Raw genomic sequence first — 20,872 nt, 5'->3', positions numbered from 1 at the left:
CTCAGACTCATGAAAAGTGCAGTAGGTGGCTTAAGACTACCTTTGGGTCCAGGTACTATTGAATGCAGCACACTATAAGTGATCTACCTATTGGACAAAAGACTGTAGGGTGCAGATATTCAAATACAGTACCAGAAATTTCGGCATTAATAAGTAATGAGTTTTTTCAAATGAATTTTGTATTATAATAATCTGGTATTTTGTGTTCAATCACTATTTCAATTGTATTTCACTTATAGAGGTAAAAGAAACCCATCTAACAAAATAGATTGTAATATAAAATTAATTAGCTTAAAGACTAACTAAAATCATTTTGAATGAAAAAGTTTATAAAAATAACCTATGTAATTTTTTTTTCAAATGTATACAAATATTGATGAATACAGCACATACTAAAGGAGCCAAGATACTGTACTACAAAGACACTGGAAAAATGATATTGTTATGATACAATAAAGTTTTATACATACTTACCTGGCAGATATATACATAGCTATTACTCCGTCGTCCCCGACAGAAATTCGAATTTCGCGGCACACGCAGCAGGTAGGTCAGGTGATCTACCCCCCCGCCGCTGGGTGGCGGGAATAGGAACCATACCCGTTTTCTAATTCATATTTTTTCTTCCAGCTGTCTCCTGAGGGGAGGCTGGGTGGGCCATTTAATTGTATATATCTGCCAGGTAAGTATGTATAAAACTTTATTGTTGTTATAGCCCGAATAGCACGCGCTTTGGGAAAGGACCCTGGGCTGACTTCCTTGGTAAAATACAAAAACTGCTGCGTAATGCCCTTTAGGGATATGTACCACCACGCCCCACATGAAAAGGAGGGGGGGGGGGGCTTCGGAAAGGTAGATGTGCTAGATAAATAGTCCTTAGGGGTTTTAACAGTACATAAAGATGGATGTTGCGGAAGCGGAACAACCTTCCAAGGGGATCGCCTTACCAAAGGGTTCTCATTCTTAGCCATAAAATAATTATTTGGTGAAAGCAACACGTAACCCGAGGGAAGGAATTCTATATGCCCTTGGCCACTAGATAAAGATGACATCTCCGATGTTCTGGCACCTGAAGCCAGACTTAATAAAAACAGTGCCTTACGCAAAAGGGTTTGGCAATCACATTTGAAGTTGTCTGTTTTAGAGTCTAACCTGAGACCATCGTTAAGAAACCATGACACTGACGACGGCCTTTGAATGGGCCGCAGGCGTGCACAAGCCCTTGGGATTGAGGTGAAATAAGACTCAGTTAGATTTATACCAAACCCGAGAAGAAAATCTTTTTCGGAGCTGACTTAGTGGTTGTTATTGTGGCAACTGCCAAGCCTTGTTTCGAATAAAGGCCTGAAGAATGTTATAGTCACGTTCATTGTCATTACTTTGACATTGATTTCCTGAGAAATGTAGGCAATTGTTTAACTGCTGAATCATACTGGCGAAGTGTAGATTCTCTTTTGTTCTGACTCCAACAGAATGTTCTGTGGATCAATGTCCCCTACCCTCCTACCTGCAAACTTCATGAAATCCATAAAGATAGGGTTTTGTGAAGACCTGAGGAATCGAACACAGTCACCGTTTGAACTTGTTGCGTCAGCCTCAAGCCCGGGAGAGGGTGAGGATGAAGACCTAGTTTCTAGGAGAAGAGAAACCAATTGTTCTTGGGCCAGTAAGGAGCTATGAGAGCCACCTGACCTTTGAAGGATTTCACTTGTGCAACACCTTCAGGAGAGGGTTCACTGGAGGGAATAAATAAACCTTCCTCCACTGGTTCCAATCTATATTCAGGGCGTCCGTAGCGTATGCTAGAGGGTCCATACTTTGGGCTACGTAACAAGGCAGCTTGTGGTTTGGCCCCTGTAGCGAACATATCTACTTTCAGACCCGGGACTCTCCTACAAACCCCCTCGGAAGGGTTCCTGGTCCAGTGACCATTCTGGCTCCAGGGGACTGACCGGAGGACAATGCGTCTGCTACTACATTGTGGACTCCTGCCAGATTGGGTAGCCGATAGATGCCAGGTGTTCTTGTCAGTTAGAGAAAAAATTGCTATCACCCTGTGGTTCACATGACTTGACTTGGACCACCTCTGTTTATACCATGTATCACTACTGCACTGTCGAGAGCCAATCTGATATGAGTCTCCTCCGGAGGACGGAGCTTCTTTAAGGTCAGAAAACACTGCCATAGCTTCCAGGATGTTGATGTGAAGCTTTTGGAACTGAGGTGACCAAGTTCCCTGAACCTTGTAGTGCTGTGAATAACCTCCCCAAACTGATAGTGATGCGACTGTATGCATCAGTAGGGACGGGGGAGGGAACTGCAACTGTAACTCTTTGGCTATTGCCCATGGACGTAGACGTTCCTTGGGAATCAGAGGTACCCGGCCGAACTTGTCACGACACTTGGCATTGGCCTTGAACGTCAAACTCGATTGATGTCCTTGAGCTGGCTTTCAACAGAACGTCTGTGACTGACGCAAATTAAAGGAGCGAGCCTAGGATCGTCTCCTGATTCCTTCTCGAAGCCTTTTTGCCTTTTAAGAATTGGCTTGTTACCTTGGCATCCCCTTCCCTGATGGAATGGAAAGGTTGTGTGAAATCCAAGCCCCAATGGAAACCTAGCCACTGGAACTTGGATTCTGGGGCCAATCGGGACTTGGTCCTGTTGATCTTGAACCCTATATATTCCAGGAAAGATATGACCCCGTCCATGGCTTTCCTAAACTTGTCTTTGACCATCTCCCAGATTAGCCAGTCGTTTAGGTACGCCACTACCAATAAAACCTGAGACCTTAGCTCCTGCACCACTACCTCCGCCAGTTCCGTGAAAACCCTTGGGGCTATATTCAGCCCAAAGGGCATCTTGAAGGGCATCACCTTGAAGGAATAAGCTTCTTTTAACTAAAAGTTTGAAGCCCAGGAATGGATGGGAGTGCTGAGCCGTCGGGACATGAGAATAGGGCGTCTGTAAGACCTATAGAGGTGGTGACGCCCCCACGGGGAAGTAAGGCCCTTACCTGAGAGATGGTCAGCCTTTAGAACTTGTCGCAAGGAATGTACAAGTTTAAACGGGACAAGTCTAAGATCACCCTCCTTTGGTCGGTCCCTTTCTTGGGACACTGAATAGACGACTTTGACATTTGAAGTTCTTTGTCCTGGAGACTGCTCCCTTCTGGAGAAGGTCCCTGGGGTAATCCATCAACCCTTGGGTTGGATGCTGATAGATAGATACTATGTTTTCCGCCCAGCTGCTGAACTCCCAACGATGTTAAAAGAGATACAGCCTGCCTCCTATTTATATGATGAGGGTCGGTTGGGTCCTTTCCTGACCATACACCTCTCGCTCGCCCTTGGGCTCCGGTTCCTCCACTCTGACGAAAGGGGGAACCTGTTGGCTAGCCGACGGCGAAAGGGAGACAAATTGAGGCTGTTGCCGAGGCTGAGATCTTTAGAAGATGAAGGTTGGGGAACTTGCTGAATTAGTACAGCTTATAGCACAGGGTGCTGTTGCGGAACTTGGAAAGGTTGGTACCTTCTTTGACTTTTCCTAGTCCTAAAACTGGAGGAAGAAGACTCTTAATATCCTTTTGAAAGGGATGCCCCAACGCAATCTGATGCTTGATTAAAATGTGATGCCTCATTCTGAACCTCGTTTACTGCCGAAGCTGGAAGAGATCTGCACCCCAGATTGAGGAAGCCAGAAGCTGTTGGGTTCGTGCCTGATCGTAGCCTCGGATAGAACATGCTTCTTGCCATTTCTCTTAGTAACCGCAAAGCCGTACGAGGCACATTGCATGCTTAAAAAGTAACTACTCCGCAATGACCTTATACAGCGGTTCATGAGCATACTCCAGAACCGCCATCTCTGTCATCACTAGAGAGTTAAGAGACCTTGCAAAGACGTGTCCTAGCATCAAATCCGGCTTGGATCAGTGCGTCTGACAGAGGCGCTCACTAAACAAGTTGATTGCACAGTTTGGCTTAAGCTTGCCTGCCGAGAATGTAGCCAGCAAACTTCCCACAAACCTCTCTCTACCTTGGGGTAGCAATGATGTGGAATCTGTCTCGCTAAGCTGGGGCTCTTCCCGAGTCACTGCCTGAAGGGTAAATCCTGCTACCTTTGATGTAAAAGGTAAGGAGTTCCCGTCATGTTGTTACCTTAGTATTTGAGCAGATCCACTTCTAGGCTCCATATCTATACTTGATGAGCCTGATTGCTAGAAAGGATAACAGTCCCCTTGGAGACCTTGTCCTTTCTAATCGAAGCTGCCTCCATAAGCCTAACATAAGCTATAAATGGTGGCCATAACCTTTCGGGAAATAACTCTAAATCCTCGAGTCTATGTGTACCACAACCTTCTACAGTCAACATCCCGCTGACAAACGGAGCGAAGTTCACTACCCTCCAAAAATCACCAGGGTGGAACGGAGGGAACGTGGACCCGTCAGGCATGCTCTGACCTTGCACCAAATTACTAGGTGGTGCCGGAACTGCCGACTCCTGTCTGAGACCTGCAATCCGGGAGTCCTGTGCACGTAAACGTTTAAAAACACCCTTTCAAACCTTGCTGCGACTGAACTGACTAAGCTAGCAAGACTACTGGCCTGATTTAAAATATTCGTGTTGAACAGGTCTTTGCCGAGCCGACTAAAGGGGAACCTTCCAGCGCTCCCTACGGTACCTTATGAGGTATCCGACCTCTAGACGTTGCAGGGATGGGACTTGAGGGGCAATGGGAAGAGTTCTCTCCTTGAGGCCTTGGATCTCATCCTAGGTTTAATATGTGTATGAACCTCTGGAACCTGCCCAGGCCTTGGCTTTGTGGTCTGATTGGCTTTTTAAGCAAGGTTTTACCCGAAGGTTTTCTCTTTAATCTAGGAATCACAGAGAAGGAATGCGACCTGGGAGGGGGCAAACCTCCTGTGAAACCCATGAAGGAATTTGAAGTAAAGGGAGAGGAAGAATCAGAGTCACTCGAGGAAAGACCCCGGTGACCAACTAGGCTAGCCTCATTAACACTGTTACCTGTAACCATATCTAGTGTAAGTGGGCAAATCCTCACTAGTTCAAGTGAGACTTCTTCCAACCAAGGTCTGGCAATTCTGCCTCTTGCTGTTCCATAACTGAATCTTGAATTTATTTGATAATTGGTGCTGCGACTTTTGGGTCAACGTATCCGGCAGCTTTCCCGGCTGGGGAGGCTGCCATATCTTGAGGTAGCATAAAAAGGCTTAGCTACCCCTACGTTCTGTCCAAAACCCTCCAACCAGACCTTGAGGGTGGAGAGTGCAGCATGCTTAACAGACTGCTCTGTCTGTAATGCAAGGAATGTGTCAATTTCGAGTAAAATCTTTGAAACATTATGCTTACATAGTTTGATTAATTAATGTAATTTAATTTACAGAAATTTTAATTATTTATTTATTTATATAGTAATTTATTTGATTATTATTTAGTTATTTATTTTATTTTAATTGTTTATTTAGTTATCTATTTATTTATTTATTATTATTATTATTGTTTTATTTATTTTTTTTTTTATTTAACACTAATCCAAGTAGTGTAATATAATTCCATCACAATATGTATAGAACAAGCAGTGCGGTAACTTATCGAACAGTAACCTGTTTGTACAAGTCGTAGCAGGCAAAGCCGTTTACGTGATGCCAAGGACTACGGAACCGGTAAAGCAATACTGCACACGGGGGCATGGTTCCGGCAAACATCATGGTTGCACAGATCCTGTAGGTTCGGCAACCAGACACTGAGTGGCCTGTAAGTGCAATAATATATGAGAACAATTGCACAAACTTATAGGATTATTATGATAATAATGTATATGCCGGAGCATGCCGAACTGAAATAATATATATATAAAAAATATATATGTATATATATAGTATATATATATTCATATCTTTACGTCCCGGGGACTATAATATAAAACCACCCGGAGCTGTATGACCCGGAGTGGGGGGTACACGAAGTAACCCGGGACGGCCACATGAACTCGCAAGTTCCGTAAAGCAAAAGTAAAGGCAATAATATATATAAAAAATATATATATGTATATATATATTCATATATTTACGTCCCGGGGACTATAATAATTAAAACCACCCGGAGCTGTATGACCCGGAGTGGGGGGTACACGAAGTAACCCGGGACGGCCACATGAACTTCCGCAGTCCGAGGATCCCGTCGCCCAGTCCGTTGTGGCAAAAAAGAAAGAAAATAAAAATAAAAGGGAGAAATAAAATAACAAATATAATATCTCCGCCTACGGAAGAGAAACTTCCGTAAACATAGCCCTCAACGACTACCGGAGAGGCCTGAATCTAATCCGCCTTATGCGGAGAGGGAATGTTTTAGGCGGATGGATTTGTAAGCTCCGGAAGCTGAAAGAAGCAGAGCGAACAACTCCACGGAAGCCGAGGCTGAATACGCAAAGCAATCAACAACTCCGGAGGCGGTCGGCTGAGAAGCGACACCCACCAACCTAAGGTCCTGGAGGACCCTCTACACCCCCCCCTCTGCTGATGGGAACGGCTGTCAGCGACAACCGAGGCGAGAGGAGCACCCAACTACTGGGGGCCCCACGTGAGGGGGAGGGAAGGAGGGCTGATGGGGTGACGATCACGTGATCAGCGTATCCTCGCAAATAAAAGATTACGAGGAAAACGCAGGCATAGCCTATGTAGGCTAACCGACCTAACATCCAAAATATACATAGACAAAATAAAATCAATTACTTAAAGCTAAAAAGAAAATCATTGCTTTAACACGGGGGAAATGAAAATAAACTGTCGTAAAATATAAAACCGCAATGAAGGCCACTCGATAACAGTGGGCGCAAAAGGGGAAAAACTACTTGCTTACTGACAAAACGATAAGAAACGGCAAGCTGACGAAAAGAAAAAAGGGAAAATTCTTGAACGAAATAGGACGGTGGATAAACGGCGAAGCACGAAACAAAGAAACGTGCTCGAAAGAAGACCCCCGTGAAAAATTGAAAAACGTGAAAATAATGAAAATAACACATAAATGGAAGGAATCGGATCGACTAAAAACTGCCACCCAAGAATAAATAAATAAATATATACATACAATATATATATATACATATATATATACATATATACATACATACATGTACTGAAATATCACATGTTACAAGCAGAGAGGAAGACTACTCGAAGTCGGTACAATTCAATCGTAAATCGGTACAATTCAAGGGTAAGCTGTAAAGGCGACTTGCCGCCCTTAGCCCCCTAAAAATTTAAAGTGACGCCTAATAATCCTAAATAAAGGCAAAACGATAGGCAAATTCACTCCCTAAATATTAAAAAAAGGGCGGAACCAGTACTTACTTGGGTGAAGAGGTAGATGACGATCCGTACCAGAATAAAATAAAAGAACAAATAGTAATATTCGAACGTGCGAACACGGAATGGCTATCGAAAAGTATGACGTCACAGCCGCCTTCAACGGGGTAGCTAGGTGTGACCTATGTGTCGGCTCCCCGTATTTAGGGTCTTTTGATGAGAAAAGGGGCTAATTGGAGGGGTTGCTGTGGTAGTGTTTAACACTCGCCCCAGTTTTATACCGACACCTTTTATATAGGTGAGCGAGTCAGAGGCTTCTGACATGTCCAATTTAGCAGTTTCTCTGGTATTATAGCAATATTTTACTAGAAATAGTGCTAAAGCAGACATATTTCACTGGGCGACACGGCTTCCTCGCCCAGAAATAGATTTTTCCTACGTCAAAATCCCTTTTTTATACATTCAACTTACCCGTCAGATATATACATAGCTGATTCACACCATTGGTGGAGGGTAAAAGACAGCTATTACTGAATATACAGGTAAACAACATACGTTGTGGTAATAAATAATAAAACCTTGGTTCCTATGTGTTTAGACGAAGGGTCGACTTCCTAGCTATTGCTAGTAGTCTGCTTCGTCTCAAGAGCCTCAGCGAGGATGTGACCTATGGCTAAGAGTTCTTGTAGATCTGTCATGGGGTCTTATCCACTTACTTGACAGAATCTAGTGGTCATTTGTCAATGGGGTCTTATCCACTTACATGACAATACACCAATGCCTATTGGCATAATTTAAGGAGCACAACACCGATCCCGATCACCTGATCCTAACACGAGGGTTTGTGCTTAATTTGAAAAGAGCTATCCCCAAACTCATTTCAAATAAACCCAGAAAATAATACACTTATGTAAAAAAAAAATTAAAAAAAATAATTCACTAGTTAAGGATCAGTGGCGTCTCCCCTATCCAGCAACGCATCCGTGGACACGTATAACAAAGAGAGAAGGATCTCTCATAGGCCCACTTGATCTCCTTCGTGCAAAGAGGAGTCAACACAGAGTTGCATCTCCCGTTATTACAGCTAATATGTCTCTCACGACATATTGTTATGGAAAGAACAAGAATTGTTAAAAGCCCGCACTTCAAGCGCTTTTAATTCTTAGCTGTTTGAAGGAATCATCGAGTTACTCAAGAAGTGCTTTAGAGATTCCACTGTTCCAAAGAAGACCAGGGCTTTCTTTGAAATAGAACTCTTCTGGATGAAGCCCAGAGCCTGGCTTGCGCCTGGGCGGCGCCTCACGCCTGCCTGGCGTTTTCGCGCCTGGTGTCGCCTCGCGCCTGGTGGCGCTTCGCTTGGCTGGCGCCTCACACGCCTGCCTGGCGTCTCGCGCCTGGCTGTCGCCTCGCGCCCTTGGCTGGCGCTTGCTTGCCTGGCGGGCCTCCGCCATCTGGCTGGCTCCTCGCGCCTGGCTGACTTCTCCCCACTTGCTGGAGATTCGAGCTTGTTAAGAGTCTCGATGAAAAACTGGCAATGTCCACCTCGGACACTTTATTTGCTGATTTATTCGCCTCTAGCGCATCTGCGCCAGATTGGAGGCCTACTCCTTCTCCTCATCAGACAATGACAGTGTTTATTTGGACTGTCTTGCTCTGGCGTCTTTACGCCTGTTTGGCATTTGGCGCCTGATTGGCGCTACATTGTCCGAAAGTCTGAACATCCACAATCGTTTATCAGGGAAAGAATGGAAAAGGGTGGAAGAAATTCTTTCACTTTGAGCTTATGGCCTCCGTAACAAGGGGAGGTAATTTTAGTCAGCTACATCCAGTAGACGATAGGAAATCTAATAGTCCGAGAGACCAGTCTTCCTCCGAGGAGGATCATACTTGATACTTCCGTTGCTAACGAGCACTCTTCCTACATGTTGAAGAGTTCTCTTGTTGCAAAATCTTCCCTATCCTTGCACGAAGGCAGGGAAAGAGCCTGGAAGTCTAAGGAGATTCTGAGCTGAAATTGGGAGGATTCCTGATTTCTAGCTCTTTAAATATCTCTTCGAACCTTCTGGAAGTGGTTTTTTGAATTTTTAAGCCCTCATCGTATTCCAAAGACTCTGTCAGCAAACGGTTTAAACCTTATCTCCTTTTGTAGATGAGAATGTAAATACATTGCCTGGACAACGAATCCTTTATCTGAAAGCGTTGATCCAGGAATAAAAAGGTTTTAGTTCTTTTGCCAAACATACCATGCTGGCAGGAACCCATTGCCTAGTCTTTCTAGAATTTGATTCCAGATTCCAAGCCCAAAATTTCCACTCGTCATTTTGGTCCTTTAGTACCAAGAGAAACATTGATGAGGAGCAGTTCCATCTTGTCAGAACACGGAATCTGAGGCCCAAATAGGATCCCATTGTAATTATAAGATCTCCTAGTCTTGTCGTATAGAGGTATTGTATAAGATCCCGAAGATCTTAATGCTCTGCTATCTCCAATTCCCTTTAAAGAGACAGAGTATATAGCCTTTTACTGCGTTCTTTGATAGCAGAAAATATACAAAGGTGATTCTTCCTCTGAAAAGGGAAAAAAAAAACCGCTATGTGGTTCACAGAGGTATCGGAAGAGGACAGTTTCCTCATTCCCTCTAGCACGATCTGCAGTAATCATATATCTTATTCATGACTACTGTCATTTACCTTGAAACATCCTCTCATTCATGTCCACTTCTGGTCAGTCTGCACGCAGACAGACTCAGAGTGGAGAGGTTGTTAAGGTCCATTTAAAAATAGATGCTGAAAGAATATCCAGACTGTCTTGGAAAAGACTTCAAAAACTTGCTGTGAGAAGAACGTGACCTCTGTGAATCCAACCTCTCTAAGTCTAAAATGAGGCATAACGTATTATCCTCTCTTTCTTTGACGCCCTTTGTCTTACATTCTGTAAAGAGTTTATATTTTAGGGGAAAAGAGACTAAATTTTATTCCCCTTTCTATAAAATAAAGATGGCGTAGATTGCTACCTCTCTCTTAATTCTTTCTTCCCGTCCTTGTGCCTGGGCAACGAGAGAACGGAAAATTCTATCATCGTTATTCAGCAAAACAACAAATTATTATTATCCTATTCTCCTAATAAATGATCCAGGATCGAGGAGAATCATTCAAGATTCCTATCCTAGGACATCAGGCCGTAATGTACAGTTCAAATACTTGAAAAAGCCTCTCACCCAATACTGAGAGCTCTTACGAGTCTTTTCCAGTACCAAAACATTACAAGGTCTCCCTTGTTATATGTTTGTTACATAGGGGAGTAGTAATATAACATCCTGTTAATAACATGAAAGAGGAGAAAGAGGAGCTACATGGTTCAAGGGACTAAGTCCGAAACGTGCAATAAAAAAGGGGTTGCCAAGGTCTTTCTAAAACCTGCACCCAGATTAACTTATGAGTCGATATATTTTCTATCACTTGTCTCATAAGGTTGAGGAAAGCGAGAGACTTCTAAAAGATGTCGGTTTCTCTTCACCATGTAAAGGTCTATAAGAGCAGAACCCACCCACTTATCCTGACACGTACTACGTTTTGCCTGTGCGATATCTAGAATAATTGTCAGTAGAGGGTTGATCTGGCAAAGCAAGTTTCTCCCAAACAACAACTTTTCTTGCCAGGAAAGAAGTCGCTCACGCGACCACTATATCACCTGACATGAGAAGTCTGTTCTTGTAGAGACTTCCGCAATTTCAGTTAATCCTGACAAGGGCCACGGCCGCCTGTGCGATAACTTGTGTCCCTGTCAGGAAAAAAAACTGATCTTGTGTCAGTTCTCAAAGAGGAAACTCTTGGAAAGTCTATCTCCAAATACTGAGAAATTGGAGATCCTGATGTCTTGCGCCTGGTTGGCGCCTCGCTCCTGGGAGGCGTCACACTTCTGGCTGGCATCTCGCGCCTCGCAGCGTCCTCGAGCTTGCCTGGTGCCTCGCTCCTGGGAGGAGGCGTCACGCTTCTGGCTGGCGTCTCGCGCCTCGCAGCGTCCTCGCGCTTGCCTGGCGCCTCAGCTCCTGGGGGGAGGCGTCATGTTTTGGCTGGCGTCTCGCGTCTCGCAGGTCCTCCCGCGCCTTGCTTGGCGCCTCGCTCCTGGGAGGCGTCAGCGCTTCTGGCCCATTACCTGCAACCGTGGTCAGGAAATCTCGATATCAAAATAAGAAGAGGTGCTGTAAGAATCCTATAATTTTACAGTACTTCCATAGTTGGATTTTTCTTCTCAATTTTTCCTCTAATTCGAGTATATCGGAAGGGGAATATTCTTTCCTCGGTTAATTCTTCCGTACCCCCCCCGCCCCCCCCCCTTTTCCCCCCTTTTTTCCTGAACGAGAAATATTTTGGCTAGCGCCTCCTACTAATTATCTTTATGTTATGTGCCAGAACATCTGTCTTTATGGTACCCGACATCCTTTCATATGTTAATTCCGTTCTTCTTATGAAAAACTATTATATACGTAAGTATAATCCATTCAGGGAAACCATTCCCCACTAAAAGAATGTTTCCCATTCGACTCATACAACTTCTACTTCTGCGCAATATCCGATTCTAAATACGGTTGTGTCGTTTCTCGAAAGACTTAACCATAGCGTAGTCTTGAAGTGAATCTCTAATACATCTCTCTCACTAAGTATGTACTCTAATAAGACATGCTTTCGTAAGTATGAGTGCATTAAATAATATAATGTTCTGCTGCATTAGAATCCTTTAATCATGTTATCTACGGTAAACAGCATTGAAAGGTTGTAATATCTTTCTTATTGAAAGCTTCCTAACAAAAGGCAGACAATATTTATTTATGACAGCTTCAGTATTCCCTCAATCCGAGGCTAAGACCACGATTGTAGGGAAGAGATACGGTTAGTTATACCCATTCCGCAGGAGAGAGAGCTGTAACCGACGCTCACGACTGAGAACAACATGGTACTGCCGCTGGTCTCTCTCTCAATTCAAAGCGAAAGCAGTCTTCGAAAGCCGACTGGCCTTCCCTTTCCAGATTGTTGCCAGTTACTCCATTTAATAAAGGAATCTATAAAATTTTTATCGAGCTTCAGGAAGTTTTATATAAGCATAATTAAGCGAACGAGACTTCGACAAGTCTAGCAAACTAAATAGGTGTCGTCTAAAAACAATTCCTTTTTAAACAATTCGTTCCTAGGAAAGTTTCCTAGAAGGGTACTTGGTAATTCAATGGAAACCTCTTCTAACACGAATAAAAAAAGTTTTCAATCCTACTCTCAATTCACCAATAAAGATTTGCTTCTCCGCATCACTTCTCGAAGACACGAAAGCATCATATAACTTATACCTCTAGCGTAATAGAATACTCTATAATACTGTTACATTAAGGTAAACCGTATCAAATTAGGAAATTTTGTAAGGATTTCACTTGACCATTATAGCATAAATTTCGGTATGTGAGTATGCCTTGCCATACCGTAGCCTAAGGCGATTTGTCCTAAGCATGGTAGGAGCTAGAAGCTTATAAGTCATATATATAGCTTTATCACTCAACGATATCCATATCATTCATTCGATTGACAAATAATCTAAATCGTTCTAATCAGAATAGATCTATATCTAAAAATGTACCAATGGGGAATCTTATGTTGAAATAACAATTTCATACCCCCATGGGATAGCGTTCTCGTCTAGTTGCGAAAAAAAATGTTCGAACAATGACTATCACAAATGTTATCGAATGATCTCAAATATTAGAAGGCGCTAAATCGTCGCCTGATTTGAAAGGTGGATCGATTAAAGTCATTCTTATTTTGAATAATTCTACCAGAAGGCATTATACGAGGATCTTCGTCAAATTCGTTCATTCGAAGTTCTCCTATCCATCATGGAACAGTAGGCATAAAAAAAGGAGAAAACACTGTTTTAGGATGCCTTTCCAATGGCTATCCCTGGCAGTCTGGGACGCTCTACAGAACCTGCCGAGGGGACGCCTGACCGGTGGGGATTCTCTGAAACTCCTTACGGTTTTCGACATTCCTTCTCCTCTGGGCTTGTGAGCTTGGAAGAGGTCTAGACCTGAGAGCGAGACAGAGCCGATCAGACGCACCCTCCATTGTAATGGGGGAACACTATATTCACTTCTTACGTTCTAAGAGTCCGTATTTGAACTATATCCAAAGTCTACAATTTGCAAATATGATATTGTAGATTCTGCGGAGTAAGAAGGTGATGAGAATGCAACAACTACTAGTACTGTTACTACTATAAGTTGCTCGTTAACACAAGAGCTAATAAGCTTCTAAAGGATAGTTACTTTTCTGACTTCCCAAACTAGGAAGAAAGATATACATTTCTCAATCAAATCTAACACTTATTTGTATTAATGAATAAATATAAGTAATTCCCTTTCATGAAAGTATATTTCGTGAAAGTGCATGAGTGTCTACCGAAAACTTCGGTAGTTACACGTCACTAATCTTCGAAATTTTCGAAGTTAATATTATAAAAAAGTTAACAAAAGCGTATGCCGAACCAAAGATCCATTACTTCCCTGTAAAAGTTAGCCCAGACGATCAATGGCGATGAAACACGAAAATCCATCAGGAGGAACTGCAAACGTTGTTTACATTCGAAGCGACAGAAAAAATATGAATTAGAAAACGGGTATGGTTCCTATTCCCGCCACCCAGCGGCGGGGGGGTAGATCACCTGACCTACCTGCTGCGTGTGCCGCGAAATTCGAATTTCTGTCGGGGACGACGGAGTAATAGCTATGTATATATCTGACGGGTAAGTTGAATGTATAAAACTTTTGAGCATACTTAGCATACAAACTACGTATATGCAATAATATGCCTTAAGAACTGAAGATGTGAAAAATTGGGAGCAATTCCAGATAAAATTTAATACATACAACAAACTTAAGAAAACTAGAAACTATAATAGACAAATACACAGGGTTCCCCTGATGGGCCAAATAAGATCTGATGATAGGGCAAGCAAATGAAGTTTCTCTCAAATAAAGAAGACAGTACGTAATAACATTTGTTCATAAGCAGAACAAACCTTCAGTCTTAACAATAAGATTACTTTCCAAGTGCCAGCTGGTAACCGGTTAAAACAATTAAAAGATTGTAAAGCAAGGAATCTGCGAGATCTGGCAACACCTGCGCGCACGAGGTGATAGCTGGTCAAAGACCACACATTGGACCTTGTGATGCTCCAGTCTTTCCTTAACTGCTTTGCACCTTATTATCTCCTGGGTTGGGGAAAGACTGAAGTGTCATGAGGTCCAATGCACGGTCCCTGTCTAGCTATCACCTTGTACGTGGAGGTGTTGCCAGATCTCGCAGATTTCTTGCTTTACAATCTTTGATTGTTTTAACCCGTTACCAGCTGGTGCTTGGAAAGTAATCCTATTGTTAAGAACGAAGGTTTGTTAGCTATGAAAAATACAAATTGATAAAAAAATTTGTCCTGTTTCTACTTTCTCGGTAATACTACAAAATTTCTAACTGTCGGTTGTCTCATCAAAAAGGACAGCACCCAAATTAAAATTCCAACTTTATCCTGAAAGAAAAATCTTACCTGTAGATAATCTGCTCGCATCTAACTCTGAATCTGAAAGATCACTAGCTTCTTCGCTGTTTTCTTCGCTGTCTTCTGAACTACTTCCTCTGCTGCTACTATCTCCCCGTTCCTGGTGCAAAAAAGTACACAATCAAATTAGCCCTGACTGGCAATACCTTGTCATTCAACTCCTCTTCCTTGGTATGGCAATATGTTTCATCACTTAAAACAAGAAATGTATATATCAAACAACAAACACTTCCTAAAATTTCTCAAGTTATTACCCTTGCAGATCGTTGCTGTCTCAGTCTTAAAAGATATTCACGATGAGCTCTTCTTTGTTCTACAGCATGTTCAGCAAGAGAAAATTGACGGATATAAGCATGACGCCTGGACATCCCTAAGGTTGAGCCTCCTTGTGATGGGACACATGTGAAGCCTTGAGACCGAGGGAAGTAAAATACTGTCACTCCCTCAAACTGAATACCTCTTTTGCATTTTGTTGGTGTTGCCTCTGTAAAATATACATATATTATATACATTACAGTAATAATTTACAATAGTACTCGAACTGTAAAGATGGCACTATGAAACTAATGAATTATGTTAATGACAGTCCATGCTGTAATTTTTAAAAAATGATATTGTAATGATACAATTAAGTTTGTTCATACTTACCTGGCAGATATATATATAGCTGTATTTTTCCGAATCCGACAGAAATTTAAACACTTACGACACACGCAGTGGGAGTCAGGTGGTTAGTACCCATTCCCGCCGCTGGGAGGCGGGTATCAGGAATCATTCCCATTTTCTATTCATAATTTTTATTTCCACTGTCTCCTGATGGGAGTGGGTGGTAACTTGAAATTATTATATATCTGCCAGGTAAGTATGAACAAACTTAATTGTATCATTACAATATCATTTTGTTCATGAAACTTACCTGTCAGATATATATATAGCTGAATCCCACCTTTGGTGGTGGGAGTAGACAGAATAGAAGATTTTAGGAAACATATATATGCAGATAATTTGATATCTTGATTCCTTACCTGTTAGCATAGCTGACTTCGTGGTTTTACTGCCGCGTAAGTCTGCTTGTGCTACTAGAGTTGCCAGCGAGGTAGAGACCTATATAGCTGGTGCACTCCAGATGATCTGTCAACAGGGGCGAGACCACGACGTGACTAGACCATATTGACCATACCATGAGGGCTAAGAAGTAAATAAATATATATATAAAAATATATATCACCACCTGACCACCTAGCCAAAGTTGGAAGTGTTAACTAAGGCTTAAGAGTTAAGAAGTCACCGTTGTCGGCGACTCAACTACTAAATTAAGAGCTCTTCCTAACCATTTTCTACAGGATAGGATGAGTGGTACTTCTTGCCCCCAGATTGTGTCTGCAGACACGTATGGCCCTAGCGAGCAGCAGATCTCATATGCCATCTTCACATCTCGCAGGGAGTGTGAATTGAACACAGAGTTGCTTCGCTAAAACATGGTACTCAGGATGTTTGCTGAGTGCCATGCTCTGTTGAAATGCTTCCGAGGCCGCGCCCTCACCTCGTAGCATTCAAATCAAAAGATTTCAAATCTTTGTGCAAAACACAAAGAAGGAGCTTTTTGAAAGACCTCCTTAACAATAAAGCCAGGGTGTTCTTCGATATGGGCAAGTCTGGTCTTTTCGGAACACTGCAGATTGTCCGTACGACTTCGACTTTCTTGAGTTTTATGTAGATAAAACTTGAGAGACCTGACAGGGCACAGGACTCTCTCTGGCTCCTGCCCACTAACTTGTGCCATCCTTGCTTCCAAGCTCCTGGCCCAAGGACAAAACGGGTTTCCATTCTTAGGCCATAACGAAAAGCTTAGAGAGCACACCGCTTGTGTTCTCTAAAGTCAAAAAACTTGTGACGATGGCTTAAAAAATCTCACTAACCCTCTTTTGTCGTATCTAGGGTGTTAGAAAAATGCCTTCCTGATCACATGGCAAGAAAGTTAACAGGTAGGAGATGTTCGAATGCTTGACATCAAGAAACTTCAGACTATGTCTAAGTTCCATATTGAAAGCTTCGATCTGGACATGCACAGTCAGTCCGTCTGTACTAACGTCAGGGTGACCGACAGTTGACCAGGGTCAGACGAATCAAGGACAGCAAGGCTTGTACCCTGAAGACCATAAGGCACTATTCTTCGCTGAAGGATGAGTGTTTGACTGCCTGGGCGATTCAAGCTAAGCAAAACCAAACCTTGGGGGGTGTATCAACGCAACCCAACGTCGTTAGCGAATCAACTCCTGAGCCACTCCTGACTCGAGCTTTCTGGTGCCAGGAGAAAGGAGCGAGGAGCAGCAAAAAGGCGATTCAGTCCCGAAGGACGAATGCCTGACCAGTCCAAACCTGGTCTCATGTTAAAACGATCATCGGAGGTGTATAAACGCAACCGACTTCGTCAACAAGAAACTCAGGGCTACTATATGTTCTCCTGATCTCGCACGAGTGTCTGAACCCCGAGAAAACAGGTGAGACAAAAAGTAGATGGTGAGCGAGTTTCGAGATTTCACAGAACTCAAAGATCGTTAAGGGCTTTGTTGTTTGACAGAAGCAAATCTCTGAGCCCCAAAGGCCCGTCAACAAACATATTTGCGTATTCTTTAATAGTTGTGACTGCCAGCTTATCCCATTCAAATTCAAACGGAAAGGGAAGACTGCAATCTTATGCTGTCAACATCTCGATAGTCTGAACGTAGTCAGACTCAGAGCGGAGAGGTTATAGGTACCTTTCGTGTTAAAGGAGACCGACTCTCGGAAAAGGTCCTTGGAAGGACGTGACCCTCTGTGAATCTAGGGTCTTGAAGGCCAACATGGGGCGATTAGCGTCATTGTCGCTCCCTGTGATGATATAAATCATCTTATTACATTTCCTAAGTGATTGAAAAAGGAGAAAAGAGACTAAACATCCATCCCCGTTCAATATCATAGGATGGCGTTTAATGTTTACCGCTCCCGAATCGAGAACAAGGGAGCAGAGAAGAAGAAGCCTCTTCGTCCTCAACCTAGCGAAGAGATGAATGAAAGGACGTCCCTAAAGTCTCCACAACTCTCAACATACTTCTAAAGAAAGATTCCACTCGGAAGTCAGTAGTTGCTGCCTTCGATCGAGACGATTCGAACGGACTTTTGCAATCCTGTAACGAACCTCTAGAGGATCGTTCCATTCTACGCCTGTTGTTATAATAGGCTCTTTCTCGTAAACCCGAACCGGGGACCGAAGAGAAGATACTTCCTAAGCTATGAGAGAGCAGTGGAAGATCAGAGTTGATATGGACCATGGTTCCAAAAACTCGTTTCGAGGACTGGAGGGGACCCGACTGAATTGCTTCCCACTTCTTTCAGATTATGATCCAGGACATCTGAAACCCTCTCCAGATGTCCGGCAACTTCTTTCTATCACCTCAAGAGATACTTAACGCACCGAGAGATGTTCAGAATCATTCCTAGATCTTTAATAAAATTTCAGTTTCCCTGTAGGAAAAAACTGTAGAGGTCTGAATTGCAGTCTATTCAGGGAAACAAACTTCTTTAGGAAGGAAATGGTCCCAGCAAGCTCATCCATTCCCTCACACAGTATGTTTACTTCCCTAATAAGGCTGCGCTTTGCCTAAGCAAAGAGAGCATATAATAGTGCAATGTTGTGGTAGACTCGTATCCTTATACCGTGCGGTAACGAGCACCGAAAGGAGTAAGATATCTCTGTAGAACATATTCAAGGCCAAACGATGCAATGTTTATTCATGTAAGAAATCCCCTCAATCTTAGGCTAAAGTGCCGTGATTGTAGGGCAGAAGATACAGTTCGTCAGTCAAATCCCGCAGGAGAGAGAGAGAATGTAACTTGCCAGCACAGAGATACGGTTAGTCAGTTCAATCCCGCAAGGAGAGAGAGGAACTTAACCTTAACAGCGCATGACAGCGCACCGGAGTTGGTACTGGCCTTCGTTTGGACTGGAGGAGAGGAGTCAGAGGACAGTGACAGCAGCAGCTAAGATCGGCCGTCATCGTCGTCTTGAAACTTATGCCTGGGTTGCCAGCTACCCTATTCTATGAAGAAAAAGGTTCGTTATTTTAGCATAAAGAGACTCTCAAGCTGGTATATTTAAGCGAAACAGAAAACGCTAAATATATAGATGCGTTTGTGTCGTCAGAACACTACCATACAACGGTAAAAGATAAATCGGAAACTCCTGGAAGGCTCTGCAGGGAGTAACGATTAAATGTCCTTAAAATGGACCATAGACCTCTCGGTTGCCATCCGAAGAGGTAACTACAGCAAGCGTATATGACTTGAACCAACCAGAAATAAAATAACGCAAGGCAAAATATGAAATTATATCACAATAAAGTTTGTTCATACTTACCTGGCGGTACATATATATAGCTGAATTCGGAAATACAGCTACATACAATATCTGACAGGCAAGTTTCATGAACAAAACTTAGGAGAATCGAAGCAGTCAGCTCAAGCTTCTTATGGTTATTGGACATAAGCGTTCATTGACGTAGTCTACAAGTCTATTTCTTGTACGAGTCTGCGAATGACGAATGAGAGCTCCTTCGAATCTTGTCAATAAGAGCTTATTCGCTTACGCAATATCAAGTTAATGAGATGTTTGTCAATGAGAACTAACCCATTTACGGGACAAAGAGATATTTTGTCAATGAGGGGATACCCACTTACTTGACAAAACGATAGTATATTGTCAATGGGGGAAAGTCACTGAATTGACAAAACGTAATCCAGGAAGTCGAGCATTTTATTTTTCCGATTCCCGTCTCAAACGAGGAAGGGGCAAGAACCCTGTTAAGAGACTGGGCTTACGTCAGGGTATTACGACGATGTTCAATTCGGCAGCGTAATCCCGACTAGGAACTAACAAAAAACTATCATCTGAAAAGCCCTTTCAGATGGGCTAAAAAGCTGGCAAAAATTATCCTGGGAAGAGGAAGAAACTCTCCAACCAGCTTCCTCTTCCCCGTATCACAACTAATGCCTGCTAAAGCTTAAAATTTATTGGCAGTATGGCAAAGGCAGTCCTGTCTTGCGCTTTCCTGAAGAGCGTACTTTGATGAGGTGCCTTTGCAAGAATCCTACTGAACGTTGCCGAGAGTCCTGACGTGCAGGACATCGAGCCTTTATAACCCGTAACTGCCTTATCGCAAAGTCTTTGACTGCGGTAGTGGCAACTTAAATTTATTGGCAGAATGGGCAAAGCTTGCGGTAGAGCAAACGAGAACTTCCCTTGAGCTTTCCTTAACTCCAACCACTTATGCGAAAAGCAATATTAATTGACAGAGACCTCTTGAATTCACGAAACCGATGTCTTGCTGGGTTTCGAAGAAGTTGTCTATTCACTTTAAGCTTTACTCGGAAGCACTGCCTACTTCACATTCTTTGCAGGTGAGGTAGAAGGTATCATCGAAGGTAGAGGTAAAAATTCTTTAAGCCCAAATCTGAAACAAGAGCTTGAAGAGTTCAACAGAAAAACGTTCAGCCAGGCGACACCTGGCGTCGTGTGCACGCTCGGCGTCACTGGAGCGCTCGGCGTCCATGGAGCGCTCGGCGTCCACTGGAGCGCGCTCGGCGTCCATTGGAGCGCGCTCGTTTTTGCGTCCACTGCTGCGCCACGGCGCGCAGCGGTCCACTGGCGCGCGCTTGGTGTGCACCCGCGCGCCCCTGGCTTGGGCGTCCGCTCTCAAAGCTTACTGCTACTATGACTTCTTTTACGTATTTCTCGGTGGAAAGACGGACACGAGTTCAGGCGACGTTCGCCTTCTACTTCTCACTGAAACGCATAACGAGAGAGAGACAGAGAGAGGACGTGAAGCGTCCTCTTCTATAAAGCTTCTATTAGAGTGCGCGAGTCCATCCGAAAGCTCCACCCCTCGCGCGGAGGACGCTTCGAGAGGACGAGAAGC

The 20,872-nt window shown here is 43.3% G+C and overlaps 1 protein-coding gene across 1 annotated transcript in view; it reads right to left on the bottom strand.

Annotated features, from left to right (window-relative positions):
• LOC135216215 (uncharacterized) overlaps window positions 1-20,872 on the bottom strand; it is a 128,969-nt gene that overhangs the window by 18,706 nt on the left and 89,391 nt on the right. The window contains 2 exon segments of the mRNA XM_064251350.1: window positions 14,918-15,018; window positions 15,173-15,402. Coding sequence (XP_064107420.1) covers window positions 14,918-15,018; window positions 15,173-15,402 — 331 coding nt within the window.

This window comes from Macrobrachium nipponense, chromosome 6, assembly GCF_015104395.2.
Source record: "Macrobrachium nipponense isolate FS-2020 chromosome 6, ASM1510439v2, whole genome shotgun sequence".
Taxonomy (NCBI): Eukaryota; Metazoa; Arthropoda; class Malacostraca; order Decapoda; family Palaemonidae; genus Macrobrachium; species Macrobrachium nipponense.
Note: the sequence above shows the minus strand (reverse complement) of the source record. Positions and strands in the feature narration are given on the sequence as shown.